The 16,758-nt window shown below is 39.4% G+C and overlaps 1 protein-coding gene and 1 long non-coding RNA gene across 3 annotated transcripts; both read left to right on the forward strand.

Annotated features, from left to right (window-relative positions):
- Nucleotides 1–231: 231 nt before the first annotated feature.
- LOC117969491 (zinc finger protein 135-like) lies at nucleotides 232–6,553 on the forward strand. Of its 2 annotated transcripts, none has more exons than XM_059011667.1 (3): nucleotides 232–363; nucleotides 3,989–4,309; nucleotides 5,210–6,553. In XM_059011667.1, the coding sequence occupies exons 1-3, from the start codon at nucleotides 279–281 to the stop codon at nucleotides 5,872–5,874; spliced, it is 1,071 nt and encodes a 356-aa protein (XP_058867650.1). In that variant the 5' UTR covers nucleotides 232–278; the 3' UTR covers nucleotides 5,875–6,553. The 2 variants fall into 2 exon arrangements, with proteins under 2 accessions (XP_058867650.1, XP_058867649.1); XM_059011666.1 differs by lacking the exon at nucleotides 232–363 and adding an exon at nucleotides 1,060–1,825 and having other exon boundaries at nucleotides 5,210–6,545.
- Nucleotides 6,554–11,413: 4,860 nt separating this feature from the next.
- On the forward strand, nucleotides 11,414–16,337 carry LOC117972108 (uncharacterized). Its single transcript, XR_004663320.2, has 2 exons — nucleotides 11,414–11,525; nucleotides 15,585–16,337. It is a non-coding gene; the product is annotated as an uncharacterized LOC117972108 (long non-coding RNA).
- Nucleotides 16,338–16,758: the final 421 nt, after the last annotated feature.

The raw sequence follows: 16,758 nt of genomic DNA on the forward strand, positions 1-16,758 counted from the left end.
TATTTTTGCACAGAGGTTAAGGTTAATATGAGTCATTTCAAAGAGCAACTGAGCTGTGTTCAGATAAAGAAAAAAATACAAGTTATTTCAACATACAGTTTTAGTAAATGGCCACACGATGGCAGCATTGGATAAGGAATAGCGAGAGCTGCGTTCTGCCCGTCTCCATGAAGTTCACTGCCTGCCTTGCCCATTGTAACACGCTCGACAGAGCCGCGCCGAATTAATGAGCTCACAGGGGGCGTGTCTCAGTGTGGAACAGCTGGATCTCATTAAATATGTTGGTTTGTTCAAAAGGAAGCCAAGCGAGGAGGTGTTTGCGTTTGTTTTGCAGATTACGACGCACAGAGCTCGTTAAAGCAGGTGAATGCACACAGGTTATTTGTTTGGGGTTAGGAGAGTTATTTTAAGGTTGGTCGTGTTCTTGTATTTCAGAGCTGGCTGCGCTTGCTGCTCCTGGCTGCTCTCTGTTTGACGTCACGTTGCTTCTCCAAACCTTTGGGAAACTTACCAACAACATCCCCTGTTTATACTCTAGTTGCATAATGAATGACTTATCCTATTTGTTTGATGTATATAGTGACACGTAATTACATTGAATTGTTTCATTTATCATAATGTATCACACATGCGGATTGCATTCATTTGCAGTCCATTATAACCTCATTGTAATGTTTACACGTCCTGTAGTTAGTTTCTGGATTCTCAGACTATACAGAGTCAGTTTGATGTCATTGTTGAACATGAACTTTATTGTAACAGTATACATTTATCAGCTGATACAATGTGAATTCATGATGAATACATTTCAAATTGTAATAATGTAATTCCGTGTCTGCAATTCATCATGCATTACATATGAACAGACGCTTATTTTAAAGGGTTACCGTGTATTTAATACAGCGTTGACAAGGCGTAAGAAGGCGTATCTGTGCAGCGCTGCGGAAATCTGCGCTGTAAGAACACTACCAATATGCTTTTTGACAACATTTACATCAGTACGAGTCAATTGCACGGAGCTGAAAGCAGCGCACTACCTGGGGCTGATCCCGTGGCTGCACGGAGCACGGTACTAAACCAGCACGCAAGTTAATCGGTGCTGTCAAAAGCATGTTGTTTGGGATGTTAACTCGCTGCGCTGTCTCTGCTTTCTGATGATGTCACATTCTCAGCAGAGACAGTCGAATCTGCCTCCATGTCGGATTCCGCGCAGTGTCCGCATCGCATCCAACACAGCGCTCACAGAGCCGACATGGAGACTCTGCGATCCAGTTTCAGAACCTCCTTGACCCGCCCTCGCTTCCATAGGGAGACCAAAGAGCCAAACATACACTGCGGATCCACCCAGCCTCGCCTTCTGCTTGGGACGCTTTCATTTCAGAACCGCACATAGAAAGGGTTGCTACTGCTTGCAAAGTCTGTGTGTGATGCATGTATTTGAATGGGGAGGCTACGATAAAAACACATATATCTTAGTAAATACAAACCGAAGGCGGTGTTTCTGAATGCAAAGAGGTTTCCGCTAGAGCAGTCTCAAACTAAACCAGTGAAGATGGACGCGTCAGTGTCTCCGTGTCGTTGTTTCAAGACGAGCTCGCCTCCACCGTCGAGCTCGCAGTGAAAGCGGCTGCAGACCGCGTCGTGTGCGCGATTACTGAAGCTGTGAGCAGCAAATTCACTGAATTACAAGAGGACATGTCTGCAGTGAAGAGAGAGAATGAAACTCTGAAGCTGAGATTGGAAATATCAGAGAGCGAGCTGAAAGCCGTGCGAGGGTGTATAAACGCTGCACATGCAGACATTAAACAGCCTTTCATATTTCAAGGTAAGATGGGTTTTATTGTGTGGTATTGCTCGGTCAATCCAACACCTCAAACCACCTTCTACTGGAAAGATCTTGGTTCGAATCTCTCTTCAGACACGTTTTAAAGTGTTTGATTATTATAAGCGCGGTTAATAGCACAGCCCTGTCCTAATATTGGTTATATAAGGAGTCTAATAGAGGCATTGTGTTATTTTATAGATTATAAGAATGCAGTGCATCTAACCTAGTCTAATTCATATTTAAATAGGTATTCTAGAAACTAAAACTACTATATTGGTAAGTCTTAACCAGTCTGTAATTAGAGACACACGGTGTCCTTCTGGTAAAGTGTATAGAGTCCCGCTGAGACAGTCACAGACCATGTTGCAGAGCTTGAGAATGTAAATATCTCTGTGATGTATTTGTGAGGGTCTTTTAATAGAGCCTTTTATTAGACACAGTGTACAGACCCTGATTAACAGCAGTACTAGAAATAATAGCGCGCTCACAATGCTTTTAGCTTATTCACGCTCGCCCTGGCGAAATGTTTCTTGACATAATCAAGCATTAATAAGAGCCAGACACTTTATATTAACGATATATTGTATTGTTGTTAAAAAAAAAAAAAAAAATACCGGTATATCCTGGGGCTGCACCACAGCATCATCGCAATGTATTCAGTGCTGAGTGGGCTCCACAAATGGCGCTTGTAATTGAGTACCGAACTGCATCATGGGATTGACTGTCCTGTCCTTCTTTATATAGTCCTAGCCCAATCCCAGAAGTCCATTGGAGGAGTAATCATATACATTATATATATATAATCAAAACACGTGCTGAATATCATTCTGAAACAAGTGAAAAAAATATGAAGCCTAACTACATAAAAAAAATGCTTGTGGAAACACGCTTTTATTGCATGGAGGTTGTACTTCTCGTATTTACCAGTCTAGTTATGATGGAACTGTATGGGAACAGTGAAAAAAAAAAACTTTCGTCGTCTGCAATCAGAAAATCTGTGGTGAAGCCCACTCTGACTGCGTCGCTGTAATGTCCCTCGTGGTGATGTCATAGTGCTGTTATGTGCAGTCGCTGTAATGTCCCTCGTGGTGATGTCATAGTGCTGTTATGTGCAGTTGCTGTAATGACCCTCGTGGTGATGTCGTAGTGCTGTTATGTGCAGTCGCTGTAATGTCCCTCGTGGTGATGTCGTAGTGCTGTTATGTGCAATCGCTGTAATGTCCCTCGTGGTGATGTCGTAGTGCTGTTATGTGCAATCGCTGTAATGTCCCTCGTGGTGATGTCGTAGTGCTGTTATGTGCAATCGCTGTAATGTCCCTCGTGGTGATGTTGTAGCGCTGTTATGGGCAGTCAGTGTAATGTCCCTTGCGGTGATGTCATAGTGCTGTTATGTGCAATCGCTGTAATGTCCCTCGCGGTGATGTCGTGGTGCTATTATGTGCAGTCGCTGTAATGTCCCTCGTGGTGATGTCATAGTGCTGTTATGGGCAGTCGCTGTAATGTCCCTCGTGGTGATGTTGTAGCGCTGTTATGGGCAGTCAGTGTAATGTCCCTCGTGGTGATGTTTCCATCCCAACCATGATCACAATACAGTATGAGTTCACAGAAAGACATTCCTCAGACACTTTGCTGAGACTTGCCTCTGTTGTCCTCAGCTGTTGTGCGGTTTCCTGCTGCGAGGGAAAATGTGTTTTAATTTGGGAGTTAAAAACAGGGTAAAGTAACTGTATTAATTAAAAATAAATAAATCAAATAAGGGAAATAACTCTTCTTAGACCCGGTGACATTATGTTGACTCAGAAATGTCTTCATCTAGACAATGTGGGGAAGCTATAAAAAAGGCCAACAAGATGCTCGGATATATTGTGAGAAGTGTTGAATTTAAATCAAGGGAAGTAATGTTAAAACTTTACAATGCATTAGCAAGACCACATCTAGAATATTGTGTTCAGTTCTGGTCACCTCGTTACAAAAAGGATATTGCTGCTCTAGAAAGAGTGCAAAGAAGAGCAACCAGAATTATCCTGGGTTTAAAAGGCATGTCGTATGCAGACAGGCTAAAAGAATTGAATCTATTCAGTCATTCTGACAAGGGGCTGGCTTTGTAGAGGAGCCTAGCTAGTAAGTAAGAGTTGTAATTTTATACAGTTTTGTTTCCCACAGATCCCATAGAGAGCCACGCTATCCCTGAATCTGAAGCACAGGAGGGGCCAAAGATAGAAGCAGTTTACACACAAGAGGAGTCCTTTGAGCAGGAGTGGTGTGCAAGTCTAATACAGGTTACAGAGCTGCCATGTGTTAAAGATGAAGACATCCCTGAACAGGAATGTGTTCCTATTAAAGAGGAATTCATAGAACAGGAATGTGTCTCCATCGCAGAGGAACTTCCTACTGAAAATAATGTCTGTACACTTGAGGAGAACAACAAGCTGGGATCCAACCTGTGTGATGATTCTCCATCTGGATGTGATCTGGGATTTGGAGGTAATCCTACAAAACAAGCAGCATTGAGCTGCCTATTGATCCTGCAGAACCTGGTACTGAACACCAGCAGTGTGCTTGAGATTCATATTTTAACAAGGGGAGCTGCCCAACCACTATGTCAACAAGGACATCACTGTGCTTGCTCCTGAGGCACCTGCTAGATGTGCAGCCACTGCCACGCCTCTTTAGAATGCTGTGAGATCAGCGCTGTCCAATCACGCTAGATGTGCAGCCACTGCCACGCCTCTTTAGAATGCTGTGAGATCAGCGCTGTCCAATCACGCTCATGGAGGCCATTCCACTCCACATTGAACAGGTTCACTTCTATAAAGTGCTGTTCCTGTGCCTGGATGGAGCTTTAACTGGTTCAATTAAACAACTTAGAACAGGTTTGGAACAAAGAGCAGGAGTGGAAGGGCCAGCCTTGGACACGCCTGTGTTAGATCTGTGCCTTTCCCCATTCCTGGTAGACTGTTTGCAGTTGTGCTGCTCCCTCAGCTGTACAGAGCTGCAGGGATCACATGTCCCATCACTGGGTGATGCCAAATCCAGTCGGGTTGCTTAGCGTCCCCGGAAAAAAACATTTCAGTAGAGCATTTCTGTGGAGAGTATGCAGCAGCATCGCCACAATGAGAGTGAACCCGTATTGTATGACCCATCAGTCTTATTTTATTTCTTACACTTTATTCAAATACAATATCATGTTTAAAAGCTCATCTCACTACAACTATCCCAGGGACTGTAATGTTTGCTCTCAGCGGCACATTTCATTCTTGTGTGTCTCACAGTAAGCATTGCTGTGTTGTTATTGTCATGTTTATGACATGAAGCCCTGCAGAACAGTGCATGTGGAAGAATGCTGTACAATAACCTTTGTCTCTCTTCTCTTTCTTTCTTTAGCTTCTAAAGTAGATGGAGAACACGACTCCACTCCATCACCCCAGTGCAAAAACTCTACTAGAGGCAAACCACAGTGCAAGAAACACAGAGAAACGACACCCCAAGAAGAGTATGTGAAGACATTGAGAACTCACTCAGTTAAAATCCCTTCTTTACAAGACAGACACCCACTTACTGTGGAGAGTACAGAGACGCCACATTCTGCATGTTTTAACAATTCAGAAACCCAGGGCAACTTGAAGACCTTGCCTCATTCTATTAAAGGTGGGAAGAGTTCCTGTCAATTAGACGCTCCTGAAACTCACAAGGGAAATCCCACAGGAGGGACTACGTGTTCCTGGGCTGATTGTGGGAAGAGTTTCAATCATATATCGCTGCTTAAAAGACACCAGCGCATTCACACAGGAGAGAAACCTTCCCACATACAGACCAGTGATAAGAGTTTCACACAGTTAGGAAATCTTCATTCACACCAGCGCATTATCACAGGAGAGAAACCTTATCACTGTGCTGAGTGTGGGAAGAGATTCAGTCACTTAGGAAACCTTAAAAAACACAAAGACATTCACACACGAGAGAAACCACATCACTGTGCTGTTTGTGGGAAGAGATTCAGCCTGTTTGGAAACCTTAAAAGACACCATAAAATTCACATAGGTGTGTAAGCCTATCCCTGCACTTAGTGTGAAGAAGTGAAGTCAGTTGCACACTCTTGCAGGACTCGAGAACATTCTCAGAATTGCAGACACTTGGGGACACCTAAACAACAGGAGTGCATTTGATTAAATACAGAAATATTTACTGAAAACAAAATAATAAACCTGCTTGATAAACAGGGTCCCCCCTAATCACAATCTGTTCAGATCAAAAGCTCACATACTCAAATATGAACGAGTACATCTTGTATTGATCGTCTTGTTGAGCATTCGGATTGTGTTACCTCACATTAGTAATATATTAAATAGATTGTTATTATGAATGCACGTTTCTCTTTCCTTTCTCATGCGTTGCTCAGCCTCTTGCAGTGGGTTCTGTTGAAGCTTCCTCGATACCACGGTGAATCTGCGGTACCTCAAGACACAGCACAGTGTACTGCAGTTATCATGCGGGCAGCTTGCAGTGTAAAGCAGTACTGTTTCCAGCAGGGGGCACCAGAGAGCTTTTAGGAATGTAATGTGCTGCATACCATTGCTTCTGAACGAGATGATTTCTGCTCAGGATGTGTTTAATACTGCCCTCTCTCTCTCTTGGGTACTCTTATTAATAAACGCAGGTTCTGTGTTTTTGATATAAATTTGTTGATTGACATCGAGACTACTAAAGCAAATAAAATCTATATTAAAAATGCTTTGCTGCCTGTATGAAATGCTGTTTTAAATGTTGTTCAGTGTCTTGTCAATCAAGGATTTCATTTTAAAACTCCAGTAATAAATACCGTAGATGTCCTTGTTTCTGCATTTCTTATATATACCATGACTGGAGCAGCTTTTTAAACTGCTGTCTGCTCATACAAGCGATCCATGTACAATCAGGCATATATTTTGTCATTAAGTATTCTGTAGCTCTGTGGTTTATACAAATAGCTTTTACATGTTTAACTTGATGTTGCTTTGAAGCCCATTTCAGTTCATCGCTTTCCTGTAAAATGTTCTCCGCTGTTACAAGTTTGTTATAACTTTTTATTATTTATGATTTTGGAAATGCTCTCGTTAGATATTTTATGATCTGTAGTTTCAAGTCGTTATTATTTGTAGTGTTTTAGATTGCAAGGTTGTGAGATTTTAAACAGCAATCTCACACGACTGCATGGAAGTTAGAATCAGGGATGGAGGATTTATAAACTGCAGAATCAGGAATGGAAGACAGAGCAGGCATTTTCAATACTTGAAAATGGGACTTTTAGCAACAATGCCTCCATCTTTTGTTTGAAGTAGATTATGATTAGCTGCTCCGCAGCTTAGTATGCAGCTCTGTACTGAATCCACAAGTTCATTGCAATTGACCCAGATGGTTGTCATTGCTGGCTTCATTAGGAGCACTAGGCACTGGGAAATGTAGTTCTGATGCCATTTTAAAATCCCAGAACTACATTCTCTTTAACAGATTTCAACAAAATGAGCATTCAAATCACTTCAAAATGAGCATTCAAATCAATTCAAAATGAGTATTCAAATCAATTCAAAATGAGTATTCAAATCAATTCAAAATGAGCATTCAAATCAATTCAAAATGAGTATTCAAATCAATTCAAAATGAGTATTCAGATCAATTCAAAATGAGTATTCAAATCAATTCAAAATGAGTATTCAAATCAATTCAAAATGAGCATTCAAATCAATTCAAAATGAGTATTCAAATCAATTCAAAATGAGCATTCAAATCAATTCAAAATGAGTATTCAAATCAATTCAAATTGAGCATTCAAATCACTTCAAAATGAGTATTCAGATCAATTCAAAATGAGTATTCAAATCAATTCAAAATGAGCATTCAAATCAATTCAAAATGAGTATTCAAATCAATTCAAAATGAGCATTCAAATCAATTCAAAATGAGTATTCAAATCAATTCAAAATGAGCATTCAAATCAATTCAAAATGAGTATTCAAATCAATTCAAAATGAGTATTCAAATCAATTCAAAATGAGTATTCAAATCAATTCAAAATGAGCATTCAAATCAATTCAAAATGAGCATTCAAACCACAAGCTAATAAAGAGGAAGTACAGTGTAGTATTAGTTATTAACCCTATAGGCTGATACAGAGTCCCAGCACCAAAAACAGTGTGCAAAACACACCTGACTGTGTTTAGTTATTTTTTTGTTATTTCTTTTTGATTTCATCAAACAAAACATAGCTAGAAACCAGAACTAAAGAATCACAGATTGCACTGCTGTAGTTGAATCATGTAACACAGAGTTATTATTTTTAATGATATAACAGAGGATCAACTTTACTTCCCACCCCCTCCCCTCCCCTCTGCTATTTCGTGCCTGTGGTCATCCATTAATCTATATTAATTTCAAGACTTCTGAATGTTGATACAAAAAAGCTGAGGAAACAGTGACATCTAGTGGAGAACATAAACCAGACACCAGTCAGTGTCCTGTCAAATCACAGATACAATAACAGGATTGTCTCCACACACTAGAATCAACCATCACAGACTAGCAGCTCTGCACACACTAGAATCAACCACCACAGACTAGCAGCTCTGCACACACTAGAATCAACCATCACAGACTAGCAGCTCTGCACACACTAGAATCAACCATCACAGACTAGCAGCTCTGCACACACTAGAATCAACCATCACAGTCTAGCAGCTCTGCACACACTAGAATCAACCATCACAGACTAGCAGCTCTGCACACACTAGAATCAACCATCACAGACTAGCAGCTCTGCACACTCTAGAATCAACCGTCACAGACTAGCAGCTCTGCACACACTAGAATCAACCGTCACAGACTAGTAGCTCTGCACACACTAGAAGCAACCATCACAGACTAGCAGCTCTGCACACACTAGAATCAACCATCACAGACTAGCAGCTCTGCACACACTAGAATCAACCATCACAGACTAGCAGCTCTGCACACACTAGAAGCAACCATCACAGACTAGCAGCTCTGCACACACTAGAATCAACCATCACAGACTAGCAGCTCTGCACACACTAGAATCAACCATCACAGACTAGCAGCTCTGCACACACTAGAATCCACCACCACAGACTAGCAGCTCTGCACACACTAGAATCAACCATCACAGACTAGCAGCTCTGCACACACTAGAATCAACCATCACAGACTAGCAGCTCTGCACACACTAGAATCAACCATCACAGTCTAGCAGCTCTGCTCACACTAGAATCAACCATCACAGACTAGCAGCTCTGCACACTCCTGTAACACAGCATGAGATCAAAGAACAGCCACATAAACTACAGCCAGGGAACTCCTGTGGGACAGACATGAGTAAGGATCCGCGCAAAGTGATGTGCGGTTTCAAAGCCCCGTAAGAGTCTGTGTGCTCCCGTGGTTAAAGACAAGGGCTTGTAGGGAAATAGGCGTCACACATACTTTTATTTTTGAATTTTTATTTGTCAAACAGTGAGTTAGAGATCACGTACATTTTCTTCACTTTTTTTCTTTTTACACAGCTTCAGTGGTTTCAATATCTCCACACACAAAATCGCAGAGTCAGCTCTGAACACGGCATCCTTTATATTCCCTTGTGTGATCGAGTGGAAATCCGCTCTGCAGCGCACTCCAGCACCCACACAGCTCCCTGACCTGCACACCGCAGGGCAACTGCTGTACAAAGGCTGTTTTATCAGTCCCTGCTGTGGATTAAAATAGTATTGGTTTTAAGAATAAATAATTAAACTCACATGGGGAGGTGTCGGGTCACGGGGCTTCCTGTGCAGTAAACCTGCACTTCATGGAGTCGGGCAGTACGGAGCTCTCGCTATTCCTTATCCAATGCTGTCATCGTGTGGCCATTTAGTAGAACTGTTTGTTGTGATATTTATTATTTATTATTTATTTGAACAAAGCTCAGTTGCCCTTGAAATGACTCAGATTAACCTTAACCCCTGTGCAAAAATAGACATTTCAGATACATTCTTAAAATACAGCAAACAGAATATTTACAGGATACGCAGGAGAGTGCTGTATGTGTAAATAATAACGTTTTCTGTAATTGCTCTTATTTGAAATCATTCTCATGCATTTATCATGCTTACTACGTGTTCTTACTGGACTCATATAAGCAAATAGTTACTATCAGGTTTAGCTGCTCTTAGTCGAATTCGCTCTTATAATTTACTGTGTGCTTTATTATTTTGCTCTTACTTGAATTGATTTTATGGTACTTTCATAACTGCTTTTATCTGTATTATGATATTCTGTAATGTGATATTTTAGAATGTGATACTTTGTACTGTGATAACTTGTAACAATTGAAAGTCGCCCTGGATCAGGTTGTCTGCTAATAAATAAATAAATAAATAAATAAATAAATAAATAAATTGCTGATTTTCAATACCTGTACTACTCATTACAAACAGCAGAGGGCACCAGCAACCGCTTGTCACTGAGCTGTGTTCAGGTAAAAAAAAATATATATATTACCAACAGTTCTACTAAATGGCCACACGATGGCAGCATTGGATACGGAATAGCGGGAGCTAAGTTCTGCAACCGCTTGTCGGCGCTGCATCTGCACTCCATCTAAAATGTCGCCCTGCATAAGGGCGTCTGCTAATAAATAAATAAATAAATAAATAAATAAATAATAATAATAATAATAATAATAATAATAATAATAATAATATCCTTCTCTTGGTTTTAATGTTCCTCATGACTCGGTTTTCATGATGAATCCAGTTTGTGTATAAATTAAACACAGCAGTATTGTTTCTTGTTGCATCTAAATCAATAACCAGGTTTTTATGTCTTATTTTTTTTAATTGGTCAAACAGCATAACAGGGTGTAGAGATCACATACATGTTCTTTAAAAATGTATTGGTTAGTTTGAAGGAATACATTATATATCAAAACATATCATTCATGGGTAAAGAAACTAAAGAGATGAAGATCTTATTCCGGTTTCTTGACATGCACTGAAAAAAGAATCTGGAAGATGAGTTTCTAAAGTGTATAGAAATGAAACTGCTGAGGATGTGAATTCATTGGACAATGAAATGAGGAGGGATGTGAAGTACAAATCCCACATATTGAGAGGAACGGTAGTTCCTCGTACAAGTTAGAAAATCTTGGCGGAACTGCCGAGACTCACTATACAGAGAGGGGCAGCAGTGTGGAGTAGTGATTAGGGCTCTGGACTCTTGTCCGGAGGGTCGTGGGTTCAATCCCAGGTGGGGAACACTGCTGCTGTACCCTTGAGCAAGGTACTTTACCTAGATTGCTCCAGTAAAAACCCAACTGTATAAATGGGTAATTGTATGTAAAAATAATGTGATATCTTATAAGTCGCCCTGGATAAGGGCATCTGCTAAAAAATACATAATAATACAGCACCAAGAGTTTTGTCCTTTTGAGCATGTTAAACATAATTAAGACAGTAGCGATAGCTGTTGTTGAAATGAGGGAGGATACATTGTAATTACTAGCCCCCCCCCCCACCATGTATTGGTAGATGGGTGTATTTTGCAGATCTACACGCCCACCTGAGAGGATTATTTAAGGAAGCACACATTCCCTGGCAGTCATCTGTTTAACTAGCTGTTAACAGGGAGCAGATCTCTTCTGAAGAAACTACAGCAACTTGTTGCTCACAACTGTCCTGTAAGTATTCTTGATGTTACAAATTATATTGTATGTGATGTTGGAATGTTTCTGCTTTAGAAAATATTTTGAGCACTTAATATCCATGTTTGTGTTGAATTGCTTTGTAGCACAATGCAGGTTATGTAAAGACGCTTGTTAGTAATTCTAATTGATTCATGGCAGTCGTACAAGTTTTGTTACAGTATTCAGAGCTCTTCTAGTTGTCATTGTAAAGAACAAAGGGTACAGCAATAGTCCAAACACATGACTCTAATAATTCAGTGAATGTCTGAGATACCATGAAATATTAAGATCCTTCTACTAAAGAGAGACTGAGACAAAGGTATAGACAGCAGTCCAGGACAGAGATAAAGAGAGACAGACAGAGGTATAGACATCAGTCCATTATAGACATATACAGAGATAAAGAGAGACAGAGACAGAGGTATAGACAGCAGTCCTGGACAGACACACACAGAGATAAAGAGAGAGACAGAGGTATAGACAGCAGTCCAGGACAGACACACACAGAGATAAAGAGAGACAGATGGAGGTATAGATAGCAGTCCAGGACAGACACACACAGAGATAAAGAGAGAGACAGAGGTATACACAGCAGTCCAGTCATGAAATGAATGGTTTCAGATCTGAAACCAGCCATCTCCCTCTATAGACAGGTGATCAACTCCTGGAAAGGGCTTCTCTGGCATGAGACTGTCTGATGTAAAAGGGAAGCACTGCTCAGAGAGTGGAGGCTGAAGGGAACCTGTATTATCTCCTGGGCCTCTTCACTGGCAGTAAGAGAGTCTGTGAAGTGGTGCAATAATTCCCAAACTGGCAGGGGAGAAAAAAAAAAAAATAACTGGTCACACTAAATTAAAAAAAAATCTTCTGGATTTATTCAAAAGTAAAACACTGAAACGTACATGAACAGGGATCAGATCCTATACAATATAATTAGGGCTTGTTTTTTGGGTTTTATTAATTGTATTTTTCGGTGCTTATTTTGAGTTATTTTCGAGTTTTATGTAAATCGTTTTTTTCGGGGCTTTCGTTTTTGATAAACTTTATGAAATTAGTGTTTTTGGTTACTTTCCAAAATGCTTGAGCGTTTTTTTCTGTCAAAATATGTATAGTTAGTAGTAACTCGACAGTACTTGCACACTTAAATTGTACCTTCTTTCCTTTGCTGTCATTCTTCTGGGTTTTTTGTGTGGAGGCATTTTTGTACATTTCGCCACAATTCTGTTTTAAATCCTCCATATCTTAACTGTAATACAGCTTTAAATCTCGCTAACAAGCCTATTACTATCCTGATTGTAATCTCGTTTAAAAATCTTGCAAGCAGAGTCTCCAATAGAAATGTAGGAATGTGCTGTCATTTAGTAGTTGGGGTGAGTTTAAAGTTTAAAGTCTTCAGAACGAATCAAGGATAGATGCAAGTCAGGAAGGTTGGACATTGCTCAGCAACACTGGGAAACGTATTTCATTATTTTTTGTAGTAGATTTAATTTTTTTAATGAGAAAAGGGTAAAGTCAACATGAATTGATTAACAATTTCCACAGTTTTGACTGTGTTTTCCGGTGTTTATTGGCTATCCACAGATTTCATTTTTAGTTTTGTATCGGGGGTGTTTCATCGGGTTTTATCGGTTAAAACCGAAAATCATATATATATATATATATATATATATATATATATATATATATATATATATATATATATATATATATATATATTATGGTATATTATAGTGTAATGATCCACTAGTGCATATACAATACATGTGAATGGTATATTATAGTGTAATGATCCACTAGTGCATATACAGTACATGCACATGGTATATTACAGTCATGTGAACATTGCTGCTTTATTTTTCATTAATGCTATCAAACAAACTATGTTTCTTAATTAAAATGCTGAGAAGGAATTGTGTGACAAGGTCCAGTTCTTTCTATGTGAATGATTTATTATCAGCACTGTTGGCAGTATAGCTTGAGCTATAGAATTCTACCCTACACTGAATTAAAACTGTTATCATCATTCTGCGTTTTTAGAAAAGCATACACATCATTGAAACAAAATAAACTATTTTAAAAACACTTCTGACTTTAAACTAAGTTTATATATCATCATAAATAAACAAGATATATGTATTGACTCATAATACATGCTGTGCTGTCCCCAATGTTTTTTTTATCTCTGTTAAACTGATTAATGACACAAACACAATGAGTACATGAAAGTTTAAATTAAATTCATCCATGAATGATTAATATGTTTAAATAAAACTGGGCATATTACTGCACCTGTCATAGATAAGCTTACACAACACACACAGTAACCTCACCTGTCATAGAAAAGCATACACAACACACACAGTAACCTCACCTGTCATAGAAAAGCATACACAACACACACAGTAACCTCACCTGTCATAGAGAAGCATACACAACACACACAGTAACCTCACCTGTCATAGAAAAACACACACAACACACACAGTAACCTCACCTGTCATAGAAAAGCATACACAACACACACAGTAACCTCACCTGTCATAGAAAAACACACACAACACACACAGTAACCTCACCTGTTGAACTAAAGAACATCTCTTTAGGTGTCTTATCGTCAAGACGAGAATTAAGAACCTTACTTGAATGATCATGTTTTATGAATTCCACATTATTTCAGTAGCCCAAGTAAGAACCTCACTTCCAATTTTGTCACTTAAGTCCTTTTATGAATACGGGCTCTGGCCCTGTCTGCAGCAGGTATTGTGTGATTACAAATCAAGATGAACTGAAGGGCAAGCTGCTTGGATGCACTCTGGAAGGTGCTCAAAATTGCCTGGAAGAGCACACAGGACCTTATTAAACAATTATTTCGCACATTTTATGAAGCATATCACTTTGTAACATACATGGTTTTGTGTAATTTTCATACACAGTTAACTATGGGGCAGCAGTGTGGAGTAGTGGTTAGGGCTCTGGACTCTTGACCGGAGGGTCGTGGGTTCAATCCCCGGTGGGGACACTGCTGCTGTACCCTTGAGCAAGGTACTTTACCTAGATTGCTCCAGTAAAAACCCAACTGTATAAATGGGTAATTGTATGTAAAAATAATGTGATATCTTGTAACAATTGTAAGTCGCCCTGGATAAGGGTGTCTGCTAAGAAATCAATAATAATAATAATAATAATAATAATAATAACTTCTTGAAATCAAAACCTTTGAATGTCCACCTGCAGAACTGCTAGCTTTAATGATGTCTTACACACAAGGGCAAGCATGTCATGAGAAGGTCTTGTGGCATGTTCTGCCATGAAGCCTATGGCATCTCCTAGTTCATTCAGGCTCATTGGAGCAGTTTTAACTGTATTTTCCTTTTTATTTCTGAAACAACACAACACCTGCTTCAAGTTTTGGATTCATCAAACAAGATGGAACCAGGCAACTGTCATTTATTTACAACTAATGACAGGTCTTTAGACTAAACACCTATGTGTTCAGATTTTGGTCATAAATTAACAGTTAACCCCTTGACTGCTACCAGATGCATACAAAAATAAATTCTGTGTCTGTGTCTGTGTGTGCTGCCAGTTTTAGTCACTTGTGTGAAGCCATCATTAAACATAATCTAAAACTATCTAAAATTGTAATCCAGCCATACCACCTTAAATAAGTCATAATAAGTTACCCTGAAATATCAAGTTTGTATTGGAAGTTTGCTTATTGATATTTTGGTTCATAACAACATATAATAATATATATATATTTTAATATATATTTATTATATATGTGATAATATAAGGTAAGTTTAAAACGATATTAGCCATGTATTTTAACATGCATTATTTATTTTAAATGTTTGTTTGTTCCATATGGGTACTCATTCACTTTCTCAGTAATGGGTTTTGGTTTCAGCAAAAACAATACTAATGAGAACAATGAGAATGAAAACCAGAACATTGTTAAAAAGCTCAGCATTTTAAGACAACTTTGATTGAAATGACATTTCAATAATCAGAAGTTCTGTTCAAGTGACTCTACATGTTTAATTTTTTTAGATTCCAGATCTTCTAGTTTGTGTGCTCTGACCGTGAAAGAGAACATGGGGAACGACAACTCAAACACCCACGTGGCCAATGCAACCGGGAAGCCACTTCGGATTTATTATCATGTGGAGAGGATGAGGCTTAATGAATTGGTGGTGGAAGGGGGGGCTGAGATCGGAGGTTCGGTATCAGACTCTGGTGCATCGTTGAGTGGGAAAATTTCCAGTAATGTGAAGAGTGTTTTTAAACCTGACTCCCGGATCCGCTACATACGATTGCCAGCCAACGACTACTGTAAATTTAGTGGGGAAGGGGAGCTCTTTGTCTGTGTCTTTGTGGAAGATAATCACAATGAAAAATCCTGTGTTGATACAATCTCCATCAATTTCCATGTCCCCAGTGACAGGTCTTTCATTGTGACGGCCAACCACAACATCAAGTTCCAAAAGTATGGTGCTGGTTTATGGATCGATGATCTAGGCTATGACCATCGCAACTAACATTCCTCACAAGACCAAAGCCCTGATCTGTAAACAATCAACAAAAGATATGAATCCTTCAGGGATAAGAAATTAGGAGTGCACCAGGTTGTGCCTACTGCTGAATCAAAAGTAAAGAAAACCTGGTTCCTCTAAGTTTAGAAAATATTTCCAGAAACAAATAAAATAAGACATAAACAATTGTACTGCACAGCAATAAATAGAGATGCATTGATTCTTAATTGCTTAAAATCATGATAATGAAATAAAGATGTGAAATTTGCAATTTGTTTGTTTCTTTGTTTGTTTACAAAAAAATAGAATATCTTACGTCATATTAAGACTGCCCGAGTAACGCCAGTGCTCAAAAAACCCTCCCTTGAGCCGGCTGTCTTATTTAATGTCTGTCCCATATCCAATCTTCCTTTTCTCTCCAAAACTCTTGAAAGGGCTGTAGCCAGCCAGCTGATGAAACATCTCACAGACAACAATTTACTTGAAACTCTGCAGTCTGGCTTCCAGCCGCATCACAGTACTGAAACTGCTCTGCTCCAGATTGTGAATGATCTCCTGCTTATTAATGCTGATGCTGCTGCTCCCTCTGTCCTTGTCCTCCTTGACCTAACTGCTGCTTTTGACACCATAGATCATAACATTCTTCTTGACCACCTTCAGAAGTATGCTGGGATCTCTGGAACCTGTCTCTC

The sequence above is a fragment of the Acipenser ruthenus genome, chromosome 42 (genome assembly GCF_902713425.1).
Source record: "Acipenser ruthenus chromosome 42, fAciRut3.2 maternal haplotype, whole genome shotgun sequence".
In the NCBI taxonomy this organism is placed as follows: Eukaryota; Metazoa; Chordata; class Actinopteri; order Acipenseriformes; family Acipenseridae; genus Acipenser; species Acipenser ruthenus.